General features: G+C 34.9%; 1 protein-coding gene and 1 non-coding gene across 2 annotated transcripts; both read left to right on the top strand.

Moving 5' to 3' along the window:
* The first annotated feature begins 1,027 nt into the window (after positions 1-1,027).
* Positions 1,028-4,880, top strand: LOC109807282 (uncharacterized). The gene is made up of 3 exons (XM_020369801.3): positions 1,028-1,852; positions 3,106-3,301; positions 4,161-4,880. The coding sequence occupies exons 1-3, from the start codon at positions 1,199-1,201 to the stop codon at positions 4,634-4,636; spliced, it is 1,326 nt and encodes a 441-aa protein (XP_020225390.1). The 5' UTR covers positions 1,028-1,198; the 3' UTR covers positions 4,637-4,880.
* A 16,065-nt stretch (positions 4,881-20,945) lies between these two features.
* Positions 20,946-21,052, top strand: LOC145950196 (small nucleolar RNA R71). The gene has a single exon (XR_014428303.1). It is a non-coding gene; the product is annotated as a small nucleolar RNA R71 (small nucleolar RNA).
* The last annotated feature ends 45 nt before the right edge of the window (positions 21,053-21,097 follow it).

Raw genomic sequence — 21,097 nt, 5'->3', positions numbered from 1 at the left:
AAGACAACGCGATAAATAATTGATTCTACTTTTCTATAATATTATTATATTTGTTTTTACTTATATGCAACATCAAGACTCTCTAAATTATGATTAAATTAAAACTGGTTCAAATTCATTATTCTAGTAACCATTTTTATAATGTTTTGTATCTTAAAAAAAATCATAAATGGTAATATATAATAGAATATTTTACTTCCGCGTTAAACGTGAATTTTTTTCTGAAATAATATTTTTTTTAAAAAAAATTACAAAAATGATCACTGTGCAGGATTATTTACCAAGATAGAACCATTTACTGTTCAAGCTCAGAATTCGGTTCCCCGGGAACCGAATTCTGAGCATCAAAATGTAATTTTTTTTGTTTTTTCAACTCAGAATTCGGTTCCCGGGGAACCGAATTCTGAGTTGGTTTTAAATTTTTTTTTTTTTTTTCGTGTATGGGGCAAATGTGGGCTGATCTGGCAAGCGGAACGACCCGTTCCAAAAGCAGAACGGGCCGTTCTGCTTAAAGAAACAGAGTGCAAATTCTTTAAGCAGAACGGGCCGTTCTGCTTTTGGAACGGGCCGTTTCACATTCAGAATTTGCACTCTGTTTTTTTAAGCAGAACGGCCCGTTCTGCTTTTGGAACGGACCGTTCCGCTTCCCAGATCAGCCCACATTTGCCCCATACACGAAAAAAAAAAAAAAAATTTAAAACCAACTCAGAATTCGGTTCCCCGGGAACCGAATTCTGAGTTGAAAAAACAAAAAAAATAAGATTTTGAAGCTCAGAATTCGGTTCCCCGGGAACCGAATTCTGAGCATGAACAGTAAACAGTTCTACATTGGTAAATAAACCTGCACAGTTGATATTTTTGTAATTTTTTTTAAAAAAAATATTATTTAAGTAAAAATTTCGTTAAACGTGTAGCGACGACAAGAAGCCTCCTCCTACAGTGAGAGTCTTACACTATAGGACACAACACACCTACCATTTGCATTTGCAGCCATTTTCTTCATTATTTATATTTAAAAAAAAAAAAATGGAACTCTGAACAGTGTTGTATAGCTCCCTCCCCCTTCCATTATTATTTAATTATAAGTGGCTCCTTCATGACCTCGTTATTCGAACCCCTCTAGATTTGAATCACCACTCTCTCTCTCTCTCTCTCTCTTAAAAGGCACTTCTTGAGCGTCCTCGTGTATCACCTCACCATGGCTGAGAAACACTTACGAGAGCTGCTACAGGAGGAGCAAGAGCCCTTCCTTCTAAAGCACTACATTTCCGAGCGACGCACCCATCTCAAAAGCCCTTCCACTCTCACTAACAAAAACAAAAACAAAAACAAAAACCTGGGCTTCAACAAATGCCTCCTCTCCCTCCACAGCGCCACCAAATCCCCGCTCAACGCTCCCCTCAGGCCCTCCAACGCCAAGACCGCCACGCTCCTCCTGGAGGCCGCGCTCAGAATCCACAAGCCCAAGTCCAAGCCCAACAGGGCCTTCCGCCTCGGCCTCTTCGGCTCGCTCTTCAAGAAACTCACCGCCCGCAAGAGGGAAATAGAGGCCCGCGTGGTGGAGCCTTCCTGTGAGGTCGGGCTCACGTGCTCTTGCAATGCCAGGCCCAGCAGCGCCGTCTGGTCGGAGAGCAACGACTTGGAAACTTCTAGCACTGACGACTCCCTCGAAGACATTCACTTTCTCAACAAACATAAACAAAACAACTCTCACAACCTTTCTTTTCATCATCACACCTTCTTCTGTCACACCCCTTTCCGCTTCTCCCCCCAACGGAGCCCCGACTACTCCGCCCCTCACACTCCGGATTTCTCCCCGTCGCCGCCGTCTCCCACTCGCCACACACCACAGGTTTCTCCCTACCCAAACATATTACTATTTTTATTATTATTATTATTATTTTTTATGTACTTGCTATATACCATTTACCACTCTAATTTATATGTGTACTACTGCTAGCTGTTACTTTTTATAACATCACTTAATTACAAATGTATTGAATTAATAAATTAATAAATTTATTATACATGATAATTATCATTAATAATATACGTAATTTTTTTTACATTAGTAACATATATTATTTTTCAACTTTTTGCATAAGAGAAATGTTTACAATGCTGTCTTAATTCTTTTAACATTTGTTACTAAAATTTAGAAATTACGATTTTTTTTAAAATTTTAATTAATATAAAATAAATGTGCAAAGAGTGTTAAAATAAATGCCCTACAGCGTCAGATGCTTACACTTTATGTGTCCCATAAAATAACAGAAATTATTAGGGAATTTATGCACTTATATTTTTTAATTTACAAAAAAAAAAAATAATAACACTTAAATACAAAATAACCCTAAACCCTAAAATACCAGCTTAATAATATATTCGTACAACATAGTATAAATATGCGATTAGATGTCAACATGTAGATTTTAATTAAATTCTAAATTTCTCAAAATAGTAAATTCAGCTGGTTATTAATGCCAGCAGGTTCAACTCGGTGGTTTGACTCGGTACTGTGGTGAGTTGGAGCACCGAGTTGAGCTCGTGAGTTAACCGCGATAGTTGCCTGGGGTGTTTTTTGTCGGCAAATAAGATCCGGATTCGGGGTCTGGAAATTTGGCCGGAATTTCGCTTTACAATGACGATTTTACCCTTCCACTTTTCCCAAATTTGTTAAAGATTCGTCTAGGAGAGGGTCACGTAGGTCAATTCGTTTAAAGGCTTTTGGTTTTTCGTCGATTATGTTAGTTGTATTTTTCGTTCAGGTGTCTGCCATGCAATCTTTTCAATTTTCTTTTTTACTTTTTGGGGCTATTCAGTAAATAATTTTCTTTAAAAAAAGACGAATCGTGGTTTTGTTTGTTCTCATGGAATTATTGGACCCTGGCATTCGGTTTTCTAGAAAATTAGTTTCTCCTTTGTATAGTGGTGTGGGTAGTGTAAACAAAAAAGACCCAATTTTTGTAAAAGTCAACAACCACCACCCAATTATGAAGTAAGTGTTGAGTCTAAATCCATGGACATTACAAGAATGATTAGTGAATTATGTTAACTACCCAATTAGGACAATATTCTAACTATGGTGGTTGTGAATTTTCATAGGACAAAGAAATGAATGGTGCTGATGGCGTCAACAAATTCCAATCGGGGGAAGAAGAGGAAGATAAGGAACAGTGCAGTCCAGTATCCGTTTTAGACCCACCCTTCGATGATGATGATGATGATGATGATGATGGGCATGAAAATGACCATGGAGAGGATGGTTTTGATTTGGACTGTAGCTATGCCAATGTACAAAGTATGTCATTGTTTAACATATTTCTTTGATTTATTTTCTAACATTTTATGTTGTATGGTCGTTTTCCATCAACATGCCATCGTACACGCTTCTTCAAAGTTGATTGTCTGTTACAAAATACCATAACGGGGGGCTATATTTCTGATATGATTTATGCTAATGCCACCTATCTTTGTGGGTTCCATTTAAAGATTACAATACCTCATCATCCAACATGCATTTCGCATTGAATGTTCAATTGGCCTACTCTTTGTTCACAACCACACATACTCAGCATAAATTTCAGCATGTCCCACAAATTTTTTCGTGTCAGCAAAGCTGTCTTAGTTGTGTTACTTCCATTCAATGTGCTGCAGGTTTCAGCAATCCAACTCTTTTCAACTTTAATTATATTTAATTTGCCGAAGATGGTTCAAATTGCATTTCGGCACATTCATAAGTCATAACATCATTTTTTTTAACACTTTATAAAAAAGTCTCCTTTGTCGATTCTCTTTTTTTTTTTTTTCTCTTTCATATCATTCAGCATTTTATCTAATGTGTAAAAAAGTGGGGAGAACATTTTTGTATATTGAGTACTAGCGGTTTGAGTCAAATTTAGGCATAGTAAATTTTCTATGCTTCAAATAGCTGCTAAAGCTTTTATGCATCATGTACTTATTGCTGTTATCCATGCTGAGCTACTTGAATGCGCCTGTGAACTTGTAAGAGAATCATATATATAAGAAAGCTTCTCAGTTCTGTAACAAAAATTGAATAGCTGAAGTCTGGTCTGTTTGCAATGAATGCTTAAGCAATTTTACTAAATTTGTTGAAGGAACATGTGTTAAATTTACTATGCTGTGTATTAAATTTTCAGGGACTAAGCTGCAGCTATTAGACAGGCTTCAAAGGTTTGAGAAGCTTGCAGAGTTAGATCCAATAGAGCTTGAGAAAAGAATGTTAGACCAAGAAGAGGAGTATGAAACATTTATTGAAGATGAAACATGTGAAGAAAAGGTTCTGAGAGAAAAAGTGTTTGAAATCCTCTGCCATGCAAGAGTTAATGACATGCAGCAAACCCCTGAAGACCTTAAGAGGCTGGTTTATGATCTCATCATGGAGGAAGAGACCCAAGTTAACTCTTCAGAAGAGAGGAACATGGTAATCAAAAGGGTTTGTAGGAGGCTGGAGTTATGGAAAGAAGTAAAGTCCAACACTATTGATATGATGATACAAGAGGACTTCTCTAGAGAGGAAGGTATGTGGAAGAAAAATGCTGACCAGACAAGGGAGATAGCTTTGGAACTTGAACATGCTATCTTTTGCTTTCTAGTGGAGGAACTAGTGTGTTAATGTGGGCAAATTTTGAAGCAGCTGAAGAATTTAGTATGAGTAATTATCTTTATTCTTTTAATTAGAAGGGTATAGTCTAACTTGCACCTTATTTGAATAGACTAGTTAGATAAAAAGGGACCCAAAAAGATGATCTAGGTTGGAGGGAGAACTTGGGGGATATGTACATGATTCGTGTATGTAGCTGTCAGGGAATGCTGTAAATCACCTTTATTAATTAAAAATACTATAATTTTTGCACTTATTGCTATGTTCTAATTTGTCTAGTGTATTCATATTAGTATACTATCTAACTACCATTCATATTTATCTTTCTGTCTTTCCCACCACCTTATCAGATGGTAAAAGAAAACGCTTGAACAGCAATACGAACCGAATAAATCATGCAAAACTAGTGAGTATATATGTTTAGGAGGATTTACGAATGTGTTAGGAAGACCCCCTAAAATAACATCTATTATTTGTTCAGATTTATTATTAATCATTTAGAAACTAGTATTTATTAAATAAAGAGTGACTCTGGTCTCTTGTGGCATTCTTCATGATCACTCTTTTAAGTGGATTATGGGTTTTTTGTTGATGCCTAGAAAGGGAGATTATGGCTTTAAGTTCAATTCACGTATTGGAGATTTGGTAGTGTTGAAGATTTTGGTCTTAGAGAGGAGAATTTTGTTGGCCATTATCTAGCTATTTAATATTAAATGGAAGAGTGTAGGTCAGTGAAGTAAGAGAAGGAATTGCATTGTGCATACTGCATACTAGACAGAATGATGTAGTTAGAGGACCTTGTCAAGAAAGGAACAATTTGACAACGACTAATCAGTCCAATCCCCTCTGCTTTATTGTGTTATTTTTGTTTTCCAATTATCAATTAACCAACTTTGCTTTGTGATTTTACCTTTTCCTTTTCCTTTTCCAAAGTGTTATTCACCGTGTCCTCGCACTCAGCTTTCAGTTATTCTTTCCAACTATCAGTGGTGTGATAAGAATGATTTTAAGCATGTCACTTTTTTACAAAGAATATCACTGATATTTGATTACTTCAAAAACATGTCACTTTTTTTATAGAGTGTGATTTTTTATCTCTAAAAAATAAATTAATAATAAAGAATGCATTAAAAAATATATTTCAAACTTTCCTCTCAGATTTTCGGCAGTAATCAAATATTGCATTTGTCATATGGCTTAATAGCCCAACCCAATCTATTATAGATGCAAGTCGCTTACTGAGGTTCAATTCGTAAATCTTGATACAATTTTGAACAATAAGCCCATGAAATTAAAAAAACCTGTTCACTTTCCTTGTGATACAGTTCAGACTTTAGATGTTGATAGCTGACTTGGGCCCGTTATCCAAGTGATCCAAGTCCATTGGAGCAAGACTTGTCACGCATGGCCTTAAAATGTCATATCATACACCTCCTAAAGATTAAAAAGCTCATGATATATACACTTCCTTTTTTTTTATTTTTTATTATAAGTATATCTCTTTTATTTTTTAAAAAAAAATTATAAAATATTTATAGTTATTTTTTAATTTTTCTAATTTTACATTTCTAACTTTTAATTTGTTATTTTTTTTTCATACACTTTTTTTTCTCTTTCAGTTTTCACATGCATTATCTTGTCTTTTTCCAATTTCTCATTTATTTTAGTAGGTAATTTTAACTCTTTTAATTTTTACATTATTCTATTCTTCTTTCACCTTTTTCACTTTTTCATATGTACCTAGACCATAGAACTAGTACGTGACAACATTGTAGGTATATGTGACTTTTTCGACAGTTTTTATCGAACTAGACACATTTTTTTTCTTTCAACACTTCCTCTCCTTTCACCTTTCCAAAAACCTTAATATTAAGTTTAGTGTTATGAAAAAAAATATTTTTACTATTCTAGAGTACTGTGCGAGATAGTGAAATTAATGTTCTAGAAAGATCTTTCTATTGTAATTTTTACATACTTTTGGAAAGTACTTTCCGGAACAATATGTAAAATAACACAATCAACATTGTCGAGAAAACCACACACACCCCTATAATATTATTGAAAACTAGTTTTACGTTTTGCATGTGTGAAAACTAAAAGCGGGGAGAGAGGAGATAATAGTAAGAAAATTGAAAAGGAGAGGGGAAGAGACTATGTAAAATTAAAAGAATTAAAACCACTTACCAAAATAAGTGGGGGTGAAGGAAAGGTAAGGGAGTACATGTAAAAATTGAAAAAAGAAAGAAAGAAGTGTGAAAAAAGAGTATTAAATTAAATATTATGGGTGTAAAATTAAAATATTAAAATATTTTAAAATTTTAATTATTTTTTTAAAAAAAAGTGTACTTATAAAAAAAAGGAGGTATATATATAATGAACCAGATTAAAAACTATCATTGCACAAAATTAATTAACTAATTACTTATACAAATTAAATATTATTTCTTACTACGGTTAGTTAGTGTTGTTAATCAATTAAAATTAGAAATTTATTTTAATAATACACATTTTTATTTAATATAAATTTTATTAATATATATTTAAACATATCATTAAAATAAATAATCAGTTTTAATTAAAAAAATAACATCAATCTCGTCTAAATAACTGAAATTAAGTTTTTCCATTCCTATTACGTATCTATTGATATTTATATACTTATGATTAGTGTACAGAGATTAATGAACATTTTTAACCAACGTATCCCCGAAAACTAAGAACTATTTACTTGACGTAATGAGATTAATGACCATGGATATGAAATATTATTATATTGAAAACTAAAATATCTTTCACTTTATGTAATAGTATTTAATTACTTATAATAATTGATAAAGAATTTGAATGTGTTTTAAATCCGTGCTACTATAATTTTTATGTAGTTTTTGTCTTAATAAATTATTTTATTATATTCTTGAATCTTCGACATTTGTAAAGCATTTTTAGTCTTATTATCTTTTTGTCAGTTTAGTATCGACATAATTAAAAAAATAAAGTATATTAATTAAAATAATAAAAGCATCAAAGAATGTTTTAAATTAAATAATCAGATTATTTAGTATAAATTAAATAAATAATATAGTTATTTTGTTTTACAAATAAGGTAATTATAATTATTTTTAATTTTTAATATTTTATGAACAATAATTTATTACTTTTAATTTCTTACTTTTAAATTATCAATTTGTTGTATTTTAAAAATAAATATACAATTTACTTAAATGTTTATAGTTTGGTTAGACTTTAGAAATAATGACACGACATTAATCTATCTTAATATTAATGTTACGTCATGATTTAATTGACAAAAGATATGAAAATTATGTAGTTTTAAAAATTGAGAAGACAAAATTGTATAATTATAAAAAAAAACCAAAATCATAGATTGATAATTATAAAATGATAAAAAGAAGTATAATTTAATTAAAATAAAATAATCATTAAACAATCAAATAATTATTATCAAATTAAAATTAATAATATTAAAATAGTTTATCATAAAAATTAATAATTTTATCTTACTATGTCTTATAACATTAACGTACAAAAAAATTATGCAAAATTTGTACATAAATTTACAATAATGTGTAAATTATAAAAGATTAAAAATATAAAATTTTAAAAATATTATAGAAATAAAATATAAAAAAATCATTCTTGCACAACAACATTAATATTAAGGTAAAATTTTGCCCATCATATGCACAACACAGTAATGTCAACTCTTCAACATAGCATATGAACAATATAAAATATCAATACATCATATGTATAACACAATTATGTATCGTCACACATTTTCAACTAATTAAGATATCTCACACATTTGGACTTACTAGATTAATAGCGAATTAAGATATAGTTTCTCAGATTTTGTCACTTAAACTAAAAAAGTCCAGTATTCATGTCAGGGTAAGATAACTTGGGTATGAGTTTGTCATGACTTTAACATGCATAACTAAGCCTAATATGAGATTAGTCTGCTAACTATCCCCTAAATGTTATGCCCTTTTGAGTATTTAGTTAGGTATTATGGCCCCCAATCTTATACTTGACCCAATTTGATGACTTTGTATACATATGCCTTGACCTTTCCCCTATACAAATCTACATTGGTCATTTAATAATCAGTATAACTCAACTTGACCCCTATATTATTTTTTACTGATCGCTTTATATATGTAACACTCGACCTAACCCTAAACGGCATCAACTAAGGTCATAGATGAGACTCAACAATCTATTTCAAGAGTCAACTTTTCAAGAAGGATTTTTTAACAAGTGGACTCTCAGAGCACTACAACACCATATACTCATAATGAGATATTAAACTTATATCATGTGAGCAATCCAATCTAGTAACACATGTTCAACACTTCATAATTAAAACATCAAGTTTTTCATTTAAGAACCTACACCTAACGCCATTCTCCACACCCAACATCATTGAGGTAGAGAGTCTTTGTGACGTAGTAGGTTGGTTCAAGGTTAGTGAATGCTAGAGAAAAAAGTATTTAAGGCTTTCTCTAAGAACAGAGCCTCATAAGCCCATTCTCAAAGAAACCTAGAAAGAGGTTTTAGAGAGAAGGACTCTGGTCCGTGAGCTCCTTTCTCTCCCAAACTTCTCTAGTTGATTCTTCTTCTCCCCTAGATCATTAATTCCTTCTTTCTTTCTTGAAATTCAGGCGGAGAAGCTTGTACTGGAGAATTGAAAGCTTGTGGGTTGAACTCGGAGGAAAATCTTCTTCTTCTTCTTTTTCTTGGCCGTTTTGAGTCAATCTTCAGGTGAAGGAAGTTAGATTGTAAACTTATTGGTTGTATGTGAGTTTAGGAACTCATTTGGAGTAAGAATGTTGAGAATCATTGATTAATTTGAAGAATTTCTCATTTTCGGGATTTCGGGAAAATTGGGAATTTGATGATTTTGATGCATTTGATGATTGCTTGTTGAAATTAAGCTTGTTTTTGAGTTGTATGAAGTAAATGTATTTCATTTCATGGATTGCATGTGTTTGAGTTGGCTGATTTTTAGATTTTTGGTTGAAATTTTCGAAGTTGTGAGGGTTGTTGTTTAAGTTCACGCTGGGCGCAGTTCTTGGCGTCAAGCGTGCGTTCATCAGGGAACTCCATTGTTCAATCATGACGGGCTCGAGGTTGGTCAACCCAGGTGAGATTAGGAATGGAAGCCTCTAGATGAATCACGCTAGGCGTGGGGAGAACCACGTCGGGCGCGATATCAAATGTTTTTGGTTACTAATATGGTGTCGGGCGTGCTTTGAGCACGCCGAGCGTAAAGACTCCTTGGGGGTCTCTACTTGGGGTGACGCCAGGCGTAGAGGAGTGCGTCGGGCGTGAGACCCTTGTAAGGTCTTTGCCTGATTTTACGCCAGGTGCGAGTTGGGTGCGCCAGGCATGGGAGACTCCTGGGAGTCTCTACCTTCAAGTGCGTCAGGCGTGGTGGTATTACGTCGAGCGTGTAAGAGCTTGAGAGCTCTCGGGTTGAGTTCAGGCCTGGCGTGAGTTTACTTGCCCCGGGCGTGATTATGTTTGGTTCTATGATTAAGAAATGTTGAATATTATGGTATGATGAGAAGATATAGTTGTGTATTTGTGTAGAAATGTCGTATGTATGATTCGAATGAGTTACTTTGTTGCTAAAATCACGTTGCTAAACATTGTTGAGAAGTCGTTGTGCTGTTAAAAGTTGTGAGTTGACTACGTTGTTTAAGTTAGAAGTTGATTTAGATGATGAGTTGAAAAATTGTGGGTTGTTTAAGTTGTTGAGCTGAGCTGTATTGTTGAGTTATAAGTTGATTGAGTTGTGATGATGAGTTGTTGATCACTAGGACTAGAGAGGATGTTTTTGAAGTTGTTCATCTCATTGTGTGGATTGAGATAGTTGTGGTGCTCTTAGAGCCCAATTTGTTGAAAACCCTCATTTGGGAAGTTGCCCATTGGAGTGGATGATGTGTTGTTCTCCTCTAGGACTTAGCTGGTCCTGTGTGTGGGCAAGGTCAAGGCACACGTGTACAAAGCGACCACGGTATAGGGGCCAGGTCGAACTATACTAATTACAAGCGGCCAATTCGAGTAAAGTACAAAGTCGGGAACTTAGTTCCTAACCGAGTATCGGAGGGTTGTAGTATTTGGAGGATAGTTAGTAGGCTAATCCCATAGGTGGCTTAGTTAAGCTAGCTAATTTCGTGGTAGGCCTAAACCCAGCTGTCCTATCCTGATAGAGTACTATACTTCCTTGTTTAAGTGGCAAAGTCTGAGAAACTGTTATTGTGTTATGGATTGATATCCAAATTTATTGTTTACCTAGCAAGCCTAAAAAGGTTTTGTGTTGTCGGTTCGGTAGGACCTAGCCACTTAGACTGCTCACCCATGTTGTAAGAGATCTCCGAGTTGTAAATACGTGACGACGCATAAGTTGTTGATGAGTTGAATTGATGTTGATATGAGTTGTATATATGTTGTTGTGTTGTGAAGTTGTGATTGAGCTGTGTGTTGCCATGTGTTGTATGTTGATCCTGTTGAGAATGATGATAATACTGTTATGTTGAAAGTTGCTTATTTAAAATATTTGTTGATTCTTTTCACTAGCTTACCCCTGCATGTTTCCATGTGGTTTGGACTACTATGATCATACTATGTATGGGAGCAGAGAGAGATAGGTTGGAGAGTAGCAGTAGAGCAGCTGGTAATGCTCGGAGTTGGGTGTTATTTTGTAGTCTCTCGGTTGTGGGTAGACATTTTGTGTAGATACTTGTAGGAAGTTTCTAGACAAGCAACATAGTTGTGTAGATATTTATATGTATTCAGGAGATGATGTTACATATATTATATTACTGTCTTCAGTATATATTTATATGTGCGGTTAGTATTGTGTTGTGAAGTGTGACAGCTATGGTGGGTCGTTACAGCCTTGTTCATGTTCGACATCAAACTACTTGCATCTAGTGTAAATAAGGTGTAGAGTCTTTGTTTCAATCACGTTTGACGTGACTAAACTCACACCTAGCCTCATTCAAGTACAAAGCCTCTACCTAACCCAAGCCTGACATCACCACACTAGTGTCCGACATTGTTTAGTTAGAGAGCTCTTGTCTTGATCATGCCTAACGCCACTCAATTAGGATTCAACGTCACCAAGTTAAAGAGCTCCAAGGGCACGTTTGGTGTGACCAAGTTAGAGAACTTTCCTTTAACTCACACTCGGTGCCACCAATCTTGTGTGCTTAGCAAGAATGAGGTAGAAAGCCTCTAACCTACATCATGTTCGATGCCTAGAAGTACAACCCAATGCGATGGTAATTTTTGCACTTGGTAGAATCATAAATTTGGCCCTTGATAAGTGCTATGATTTCATTAAGTTTATGGCCTAGTTTGAAGCACTTATATCAATTTTCCTTGCTTTAGACTTTGTTTTTAACTCAAAACATATCTAAATTGTTAGGTGATTACATTTTGTTTTTGAATCATGTTTTTAGGTAACTTACAAGTATTTGGTTGTTGTTTTGTAGTTTAGGAGAAAGCTAGGAAAGAAGGAAGGAAGTCAAGCACAAAGTGGTGAATTTGAAGTTGAAGGAATTTTTGGTTAAGTTCCTAGGCTAAGCCCCAGATCCACGCTTAGCCTCAGCATGGCAGAGAATCCCTGAACAGAATTTTGATCCCCACGCTGAGCGTGGAACTGACGCTCAGCGTGGATTGTGCTGACATGTCATTATTCACATAAGACAAAAGCTTTTATGACCTAAAAGTGGGATTTTCGAGGAGAGAGGGAAGGAGGATCATTCTTGGACTTTGTGTGGCGGCTGGAGAGCTCTGGAATCTTGAAGATCAAGCTTCTTCCTTTCTTCCTCATTTGTAGAGTTCTACATGTCTATGTGTAGCTAAACTCACCCTTGTTGGGGTTTGATGTAACTAAACCCATTCTCATGTGTAAACTCTAAGCTATCAATCTAAGTTGTTATTCAGTTTTATTGCTCTTTTTCTATGCATAATACTTGTTATGGCTTGATCACCCTTAACTTGAACTTAAGGTTTTTAAGAGATTGAGAAATGATTTTAAACCTTTGACTTGAAATAGAGCAGCTAATGGTGTTTATTGCTAGATATAGAGTAAATGCCATTGGTCTTTCTTAAGCTCTTGTTTTTAAAGCTGGTTTCTAGGTTAAACTATGCAAGAGATTGATAGTTTAAGCTAGCAACTTAGATGCCAACTTGTAAGAGATTAGGGTTGGTTACTTTTGAGAGTGATTGATAAATTATGAATAATAACTATTGTGAACTTAGTGATAAGCATGAGAGGAAGGTTTAGTGAAGTCAAACCCCAACAACTTATTAATATTGCATTAGAATCAAGTTTTGCACTCTAAGTGTTTACCAAAATTCCAAAAAGAATTATTATTGCTTGTTTACATTATTTACTGCAACAAATCAAACTCTTATTGCTTTTCGGTAGCTTAGTTAGTATAACAAGTGAAATTGTAAAGTGTTGCGCAAGTCCCCGATGTATGGAAAACCGCAAGTGTACGGTTGTCGTCAAGTAATAAATATCGAATCACAGGGACTACGTGTTTGACCTAGAATTACTAGTATTTTAATTTGAATTTTAAAACAGATGGAATTTTTGTTTTGAGATGATAAGATCAGATTCGATGGTAAAAGAGATAGTAATGCAATTAATGAATAAGATAAAACTTTAAGATAAGATAAGGAGATTTCCGGGAATCTAGGGTTCGCACAAAGAGTTCCAACATTATTGAATTATTATTTTCATTAATTAATTCTATTCCATCTTGAAGGTAGTCTTAACCTAATTTAATCCTTGCACCTTCTCAGGCTACGAGGACGTGTTTAATTAAAATTAATCTCTACTCTCGTGGTAATTACGTTCAATTAAACCCATTAAGATCTTTGTTAATCTATTGCTCCTCGAAAGCTTAAATCAACTCTCGTGATTTAACACTCAAGTCTGTTCCTTTAGGTTCCGATAATTAGGTTCTCCTCTCAGTTCATCCCTAATTATCTATGATTATGAAAATTAAGATTAATTGTTTATCATAATTATAATCAAGTTCTCCTCTCAGTTCATCCTTAATTAATGTTATTATGAAAACAATAATATTAAAGTTCATATATAAAATATAAAAGAACAGATCAAGAATTGGAATAAAATTAAGAAACTGAATAATGCATTAATAAAGAGGTTCTCAGAGGCTAAGCCCTGATCCCAGAAAAAGGGAAACTACTCACAGGAGTTCATAGTAGTTCTCCAAGAAAAAAAAAAATAAAAGAAAAGCAAACCTTAGAGTCGATGGCACAGGCGCCCAACCTTCTCCAAGTGTCAAAAACTAAAAAAAACTGTCTCCGAAACAAAAATCCCCGTTCTAGGCTAACCTCATCTAATTTATAACCTAAAAGGGTAAAAAGGTAAAACTACCAAGATAAAAAATTACAAAGATAAAATAAAAATAAAACATAAAACTTAAAAAGCTGGGACGCGAAGTGAATCACGGCCGTGACTGAGAATCACGACCGTGATCTTCTCTGGAGCACATCTATGAAGGGTCAGTGGCGTTCACGGGTGTGATTGGGAGTCACGGCCGTGATTTTCTCTGGTGAATCACGGGCGTGATTTAGAATCACGGCCGTGATTTTCCCTGTAGCTCAGCATTTCCTCTTTAATTCTTAAATCTTGATCCTGCTCAGAGAAAACACAACACATACCAAGAAAAGCATAAAATAGGAAAATGATATAAAAATTTATTAAAAACATGAAAGATATGCATGATTATGCTATGAATTCTTGTGAATTAAAGTGCTAAAATACGAGTAAAATTCACAACATCAAATAACCCCAAACTTGAACTTTTGTTTGTCCTCAAACAATAATTAGCACTTTGAAAAAAAAATTCATCAAGAATTAACTGAGCATTTAAAATCTTCACTCTTAGTCTCACAAGGTCCAATTAGAATCTTAATCTTTCATTACTAGCGCCAACTCTTAGTTTCTAAGAGTTTCATGATGTCAAATCTTGTAAAGCTCATTAGTCGAACGAAGATAATTTAACAGAAATAATTTTTCAATGCTTGTGACACAAATAGGGGTAATATTTTTATTTTTGTTTTTGTCTCACCTAAAACATTTCCCCAGTAGCCAATCAGTGTAGAGAGGATGATAATTTCAAGAACACGTAGCCTCAAAGGGGGGCTAGCTATTTTACTAAACAATTCCCCAGTAGCTAATTAGTTCCCTTAGTTTTCTAAGGTTAAGAATATTCTCCCTCTAACCTATGACCTCAAAGGGGTGCTAGGTGATTTTTTTTTTTTTTTTTTTTTTTTACCCCCCAAAAGCTTTTAAGCACGAATTAAAAAGAATTTATCTTCAAGAGACTATTTTTATAATTCTCGATCATTTCAAGCCTCAATACTAAGAACCAAGTGCTAGCCACAAAACTAGCTAATTTTTCAACCTTTTGTTCTGAGACTTCAAGATTCAATTCATCACATTCAGTGTTTTCAAAGACGAACAATTTCATTAAAAATATTTACTTTTCAAACACAAATTCAAGCTGGGATTAACTGAATATGTATATATGCATGATTTTTTTTTTATTTATTTTTTTTATTTATTTTTTTTTGCATGAATGAATGAAATGCGTACATCCTCCTAACCCCAAACTTAAAGATTTGCTTGTCCCGAAGCAAAGAGCTAATGAATGCATGATAGATTATTTTGACAAAATTATAAAATGCATGAATATGCAACCAACCCACAACAGAAAGGAATGCTTGTCCCTAAGCATCAGAGTAAAATAAGGAATAAGAAAGATCTCACTGTGGTGGAAAATCATCTGGATACCGTTGAATGTGCCATTGATACATTTGATCAACCATGTAATTATAATGCTGCTGGCGGTAGGATGGATAGTGCGGAAGCGTAATACCTCGTTCCGCTCACGCTGTTCATCGTTCCGATAGAACCTCGGAGGAAGGTGCGGAATTTCACTTGCTTCTTCCTCGTAACTGTGGGTATCGGAAGCGGTGGAGGACGAACCAACGGTACGGGTGCGCTTGGGAGCCATGGATGAACGGAAGGAGTGAATGTGGGAGGAAGAGGGAAGAAGAGGAAGAAGAAGTGAGAAGCTAGGGTTTGGGAGAGAAGAAAAGAGAGAATGGGCAGAGTTCGTAAGTTTGAGAGAAGTGAGAATGTAAAAGGAGGGGGAAAAATATATAAGGGAAAGGGGAATTTCAAAAATCACGAGTTGTATCTGTTGAGCGTCAGCAGGGAATCACGGGCGTGATTGGAAATCACGGCCGTGATTCTCTTTGTGAGTTTTCAAAAATTCAAACAGAGGAGATCACGCCCGTGATTTATAATCACGGTCGTGATTCTCTCTGGGGTTTTCCAAAATTTTCCAGAGAAGATCACGCCCGTGATTTAGAATCACGGTCGTGATTCTCTCTGGAACTCTGAAATTTTATTTTATTATTTTATTATTATTATTATTATTATTTTTTTTTTTATTATTTTTTTTTTCATGATGCTTGAGTAGGTTCCTGAAGAACCATAGAGTATAATTTTTCTAAGTGTTCCCCATGGAAATATAACTTCAATCTCTGTGCATTGACCTTGAATATGTCGCCTTTATCGTTTCTGATTTCTACAGCTCCATAGGGATATACTTTTTGAACTGTAAAAGGCCCTGACCATCTTGACTTCAATTTTCCAGGAAACAATCTGAGTCTGGAATTAAATAATAGCACCGAGTCCCCTTGCTTGAATTCTCTTCTATGTATATGCTTGTCATGCCACCTCTTTGTTCTTTCTTTGTAAATCTTAGCATTTTCATATGAGTCTAATCTGATTTCATCAAGCTCATTGAGTTCCAATTTCCTTTTTTCTCCAGCATCCTTTAGGTCATAGTTGAAGTATTTTATTGCCCACAAAGCCTTGTGTTCTAGCTCTACAGGAAGATGGCAAGATTTGCCATAAATCAGCCTAAATGGAGACATGCCAATAGGTGTTTTGTAAGCAGTCCTGTAGGCCCAAAGAGCTTCATCTAATCTTAAAGACCAGTCCTTTCTTGTTGTAGATACAGTCTTCTCAAGAATCTTTTTGATTTCTCTGTTGGATATTTCTACCTGTCCACTTGTTTGAGGGTGATAAGGTGTACCAACCTTGTGAGTGACTCCATACTTTTTTAAGAGAGATTCAAACTTTCTTTCAATAAAATGTGAGCCTCCATCACTGATCACAGCTCTTGGGACCCCAAATCTTGGAAATATAATTCTTTTGAAGAGTTTAATGACAGTATTTGAATCACTCGTTTGAGCGGGAATCGCTTCTACCCACTTGGACACATAATCAACTGCAACTAATATGAACTTGTAACCTTTAGAACTTGGGAATGGTCCCATGTAATCTACTCCCCATACATCAAAAATTTCTACTTCTAAAATCCCATTTAATGGCATTTCATGTTTCCTGGATATATTCCCTGATCTTTGGCATTGGTCACAAGAATTTACCATCTTCCAAGTATCCTTAAATAAGTTTGGCCAGTAAAAACCAGATTGTAGAATTTTAGCTGCAGTTTTTGACGTACTAGCATGCCCTCCATATGCGGAAGAATGACATGAGTGAATGATGTGAGGAGCTGCTTCTTCTGAGATACACCTTCTGTAGATACCATCTCTACACCTCTTATATAGGTAAGGTTCATCCCAAATAAAGCTGTTAAGGTCACTAAAGAATTTCTTCTTTTGTTGATAATTAAAGTCTTCAGGAAGGACTCCACATGCTAAGTAATTCACATAATCTGCATACCAGGGACTGTTTTTCACAACAACTGCTAAAAGCTTTTCGTCTGGGAAGCTGTCATTAATAGGGAGTTCCTCCTTTGTTGCTTGGTCTTGTGGAAGTCGAGAGAGATGATCAGCTACTACATTTTCTACTCCCTTTCTGTCCACAATCTCTAAATCAAATTCTTGTAAAAGGAGAATCCATCTGAGGAGCCTAGGTTTAGCATCCTTTTTATTAAAAAGATACTTTAGGGCAGAGTGATCTGTGTAAACAATAACCTTAGACCCCACAAGATAAGATCTGAACTTTTCAAAAGCATAGACGACTGCTAACAATTCTTTTTCTGTTGTTGCATAATTGGCTTGGGCTTCATCAAGAGTCTTGCTGGCATAGTATATAGCATGAACCTTCTTGTCCTTTCTTTGTCCCAATACAGCTCCTATAGCATAGTCACTTGCATCACACATGATTTCAAAAGGAAGGCTCCAGTCAGGAGTTTGCAGAATAGGAGCTGTAGTGAGAGCTTCTTTCAACCTGTAGAATGCATTCTTACAAGAAACATCAAAGTTAAAAGGTACCTCTTTCACAAGTAGATTAGATAATGGTTTAGAGATTTTTGAAAAATCTTTAATAAACCTTCGGTAGAAACCGGCATGCCCTAAGAAACTTCTAACACCTTTAACATCAATTGGAAGAGGCAATTTATCAATTACTTCTATTTTTGCTCTATCTACCTCAATTCCTCTCCCAAATATTAGGTGTCCTAAGACAATTCCTTCTTGTACCATAAAATGACATTTTTCCCAATTTAAGACTAAATTCACTTCAGAGCAACGCTGCAATACTTTAGTTAGATTTAATAGACAGTCATCAAAGGAAATACCATAAACTGAAAAGTCATCCATGAAAACTTCCATCTCTTTTTCTAATAAATCACTAAAGATTGCAGTCATACATCTTTGAAAGGTAGCAGGTGCATTACATAGGCCAAAAGGCATTCTCCTATAAGCAAAAGTACCATAGGGACATGTAAAAGTAGTTTTCTCTTGGTCTAATGGATGAATAGGGATTTGAGGAAAACCGGAGTATCCGTCCAAATAACAAAAGTATGAATGCATTGCTAACCTTTCAAGCATTTGATCAATAAAAGGTAAGGGAAAGTGATCCTTTCTAGTGGCATTATTTAATTTTCTATAATCAACACACATACGCCACCCAGTCACAGTTCTTGTGGGAATTAATTCATTATTATCATTTTTAACTACTGTCATCCCACCTTTCTTAGGAACCACATGAACTGGACTTACCCAAGGACTATCAGATATAGCATAAATTACCTTAGCATCCAATAATTTCAAAATTTCTTTCTTTACCTCTTCTTTCATCTTGGGATTTAGTCTTCTTTGAGCTTCAACAGAAGGTTTGGATCCTTCCTCCAAGAAGATGCGATGCATACAAAATGAAGAACTAATTCCCTTTATATCAGCCATAGTATATCCAATAACTTTTCTAAATTTTCTCAACTCATTGAGAAGTTTTTCAGTTTCTTTTTCATTTAAAGCTGAATTTACTATGACTGGATAAGTGGAATTAGCCCCCAAAAACTCATACCTTAAAGATGAAGGAAGTGGTTTAAGTTCTAACTTTGGAGAGTTTTCTTCTTGCCAATCTGTTGAAGACTCAAGAAGACTTTCTACTAGAGGATCTTTTTCTTTACACGGGGGACTTGAATCGATCAAGCAAGCATAATTAGGTTGAATCCCCTCAAGATCTATGTGCTTTCCTCCAACTAGAAAATTCTCCAAGGGATCCCTCAAAATAGATCTCATGACTTCTTCCTCCATGTCTTTAGGCAATATATCAACCCTGCAGCAAATATTTTCAAGAGAAGGTTGTCTAACAGATTTAGCAATATTAAATTCCATTGTTTCATCATTAATGGATAAGGACAATTTTCCATGTTTGACATCTACTATCACGCCTGCTGTAGCCAAAAATGGTCTACCTAGTATGATTGGTATTTGTTTGTCCTCTTCCATTTCTAAAACAACAAAATCTCCCGGAATTAAAAATTTACCTATCTTAACTGGAACATCTTCTAAAATTCCTATGGGATATTTTATAGATCTATCTGCTAACTGGATTGACATTGCTGTAGGCTTTAATTCTCCCATATCTAATTTCTTGCAAATTGATAAAGGCATTAAACTGATACTTGCCCCAAGGTCACATAAGGCTTTTTCAAACCTTAGATTTCCAATGAGACAAGGTATAGAGAAACTACCAGGATCCTTAAGTTTTTTGGGCAAATTATGATGGATCAATGTAACAGTCTCTCTATCATCCAATTTCCTTCGGTTAGCTAAAAGATCCTTAAGAAATTTAGCATATGTAGGCATCTGTTGTAGAGCTTCTACAAATGGAATGTTTACATACACTTGTTTGATCATATTTAAAAAATTTTCAAATTGTCTATCAAGTTTAGTCCTTGCTAACCTTTGAGGAAAAGGAATTGGAGGGTGATAAACAGTTTGAGGCTTTGATGAAGATACTTTTTCTTTTTCTAATCTCTCTTTTTCAGGTTTTTCAACCATAGGAGAAGCGTCTTCATCAATCTCAATATTATCATTTTGATTAGACACAGGTCTGTCTAATTTCTTCCCACTCCTTAAAGTAACAGCATTAACATTTTCAGCTGGGTTTGCAACTGTTTTACCTGGGAACTTACCTGGAGAATTGTTTGAACTAGGCATCAACTGTGCAATTTGATTTTCCAGCATCTTGTTGTGGAGAGTAATATTCTCAACCTTGACAGCAAGGTTTTGAATAGAATTTGCCATTGAATCATTGGTCTGTTTTTGATTAGTGACAAAATTCTCCATAAGGTTTTCTAATCTTGAAACACTTTGTTGAATTGAGGGTGTCTGTACTGGATTTCCTTCCCCATTAATGAAGTGATTGGACGGACGGAAATTAGGTTGCTGATTGCTAGTTCCTTGAACTGGGTTATTCTTCCAAGAAAAGTTAGGATGATTCTTCCAACCAGGGTTGTATGTGTTGGAATATGGATTACTCTTCTCTCTTCGAGGAGTGTCATAGAAATTATGAGAAGCTGCCACCTGTTCAGTAGTATCTTCTTTTTCTCCAGTAAAAATTGAGGTACAATCTACTGCAGTGTGCCCTTGTTCCCTACAAAGGTCACATACTTGATTTGTAGCCACTGAATTAACCTTAGCTTTTTCCATCTTGTCTAATCTTTGATTAAGAGTATCAAATTTTGCTAAGAGTAACTCAATATTGTTCACTTCATATCGCCCCGGAGTTCCTTTCCTTGCTGTGACTTCTCTTTCACTGTATTGGCTGTGATTTGAGGCTACATTTTCCAAAATAATCATGCAGTCATTAATAGGTTTCCCCATGAAAGATCCTCCAGCTGCTGAGTCTAATATCATGGTGCTTTGTTGGTCCAATCCTTCAAAGAAAAATTGGATGGTAAGCCAACGGTTGAAGCCATGTTGTGGGCATGCTTGAAGATATCCTTTGAACCGCTCCCATGCTTCATAAATAGTCTCTCCAGTGCCTTGTTGGAAATTAGTGATTTTCTTCCTCAATTCTTTAGTTTTAGAAGGAGGAAAGAATTTCTCTAGAAAAGCTCTTTC

Source organism: Cajanus cajan, chromosome 7, assembly GCF_000230855.2.
Source record: "Cajanus cajan strain Asha chromosome 7, NIPB_CcT2T_4, whole genome shotgun sequence".
Lineage (NCBI taxonomy): Eukaryota > Viridiplantae > Streptophyta > Magnoliopsida > Fabales > Fabaceae > Cajanus > Cajanus cajan.
This window is presented reverse-complemented; position numbering and strand designations above follow the sequence as displayed.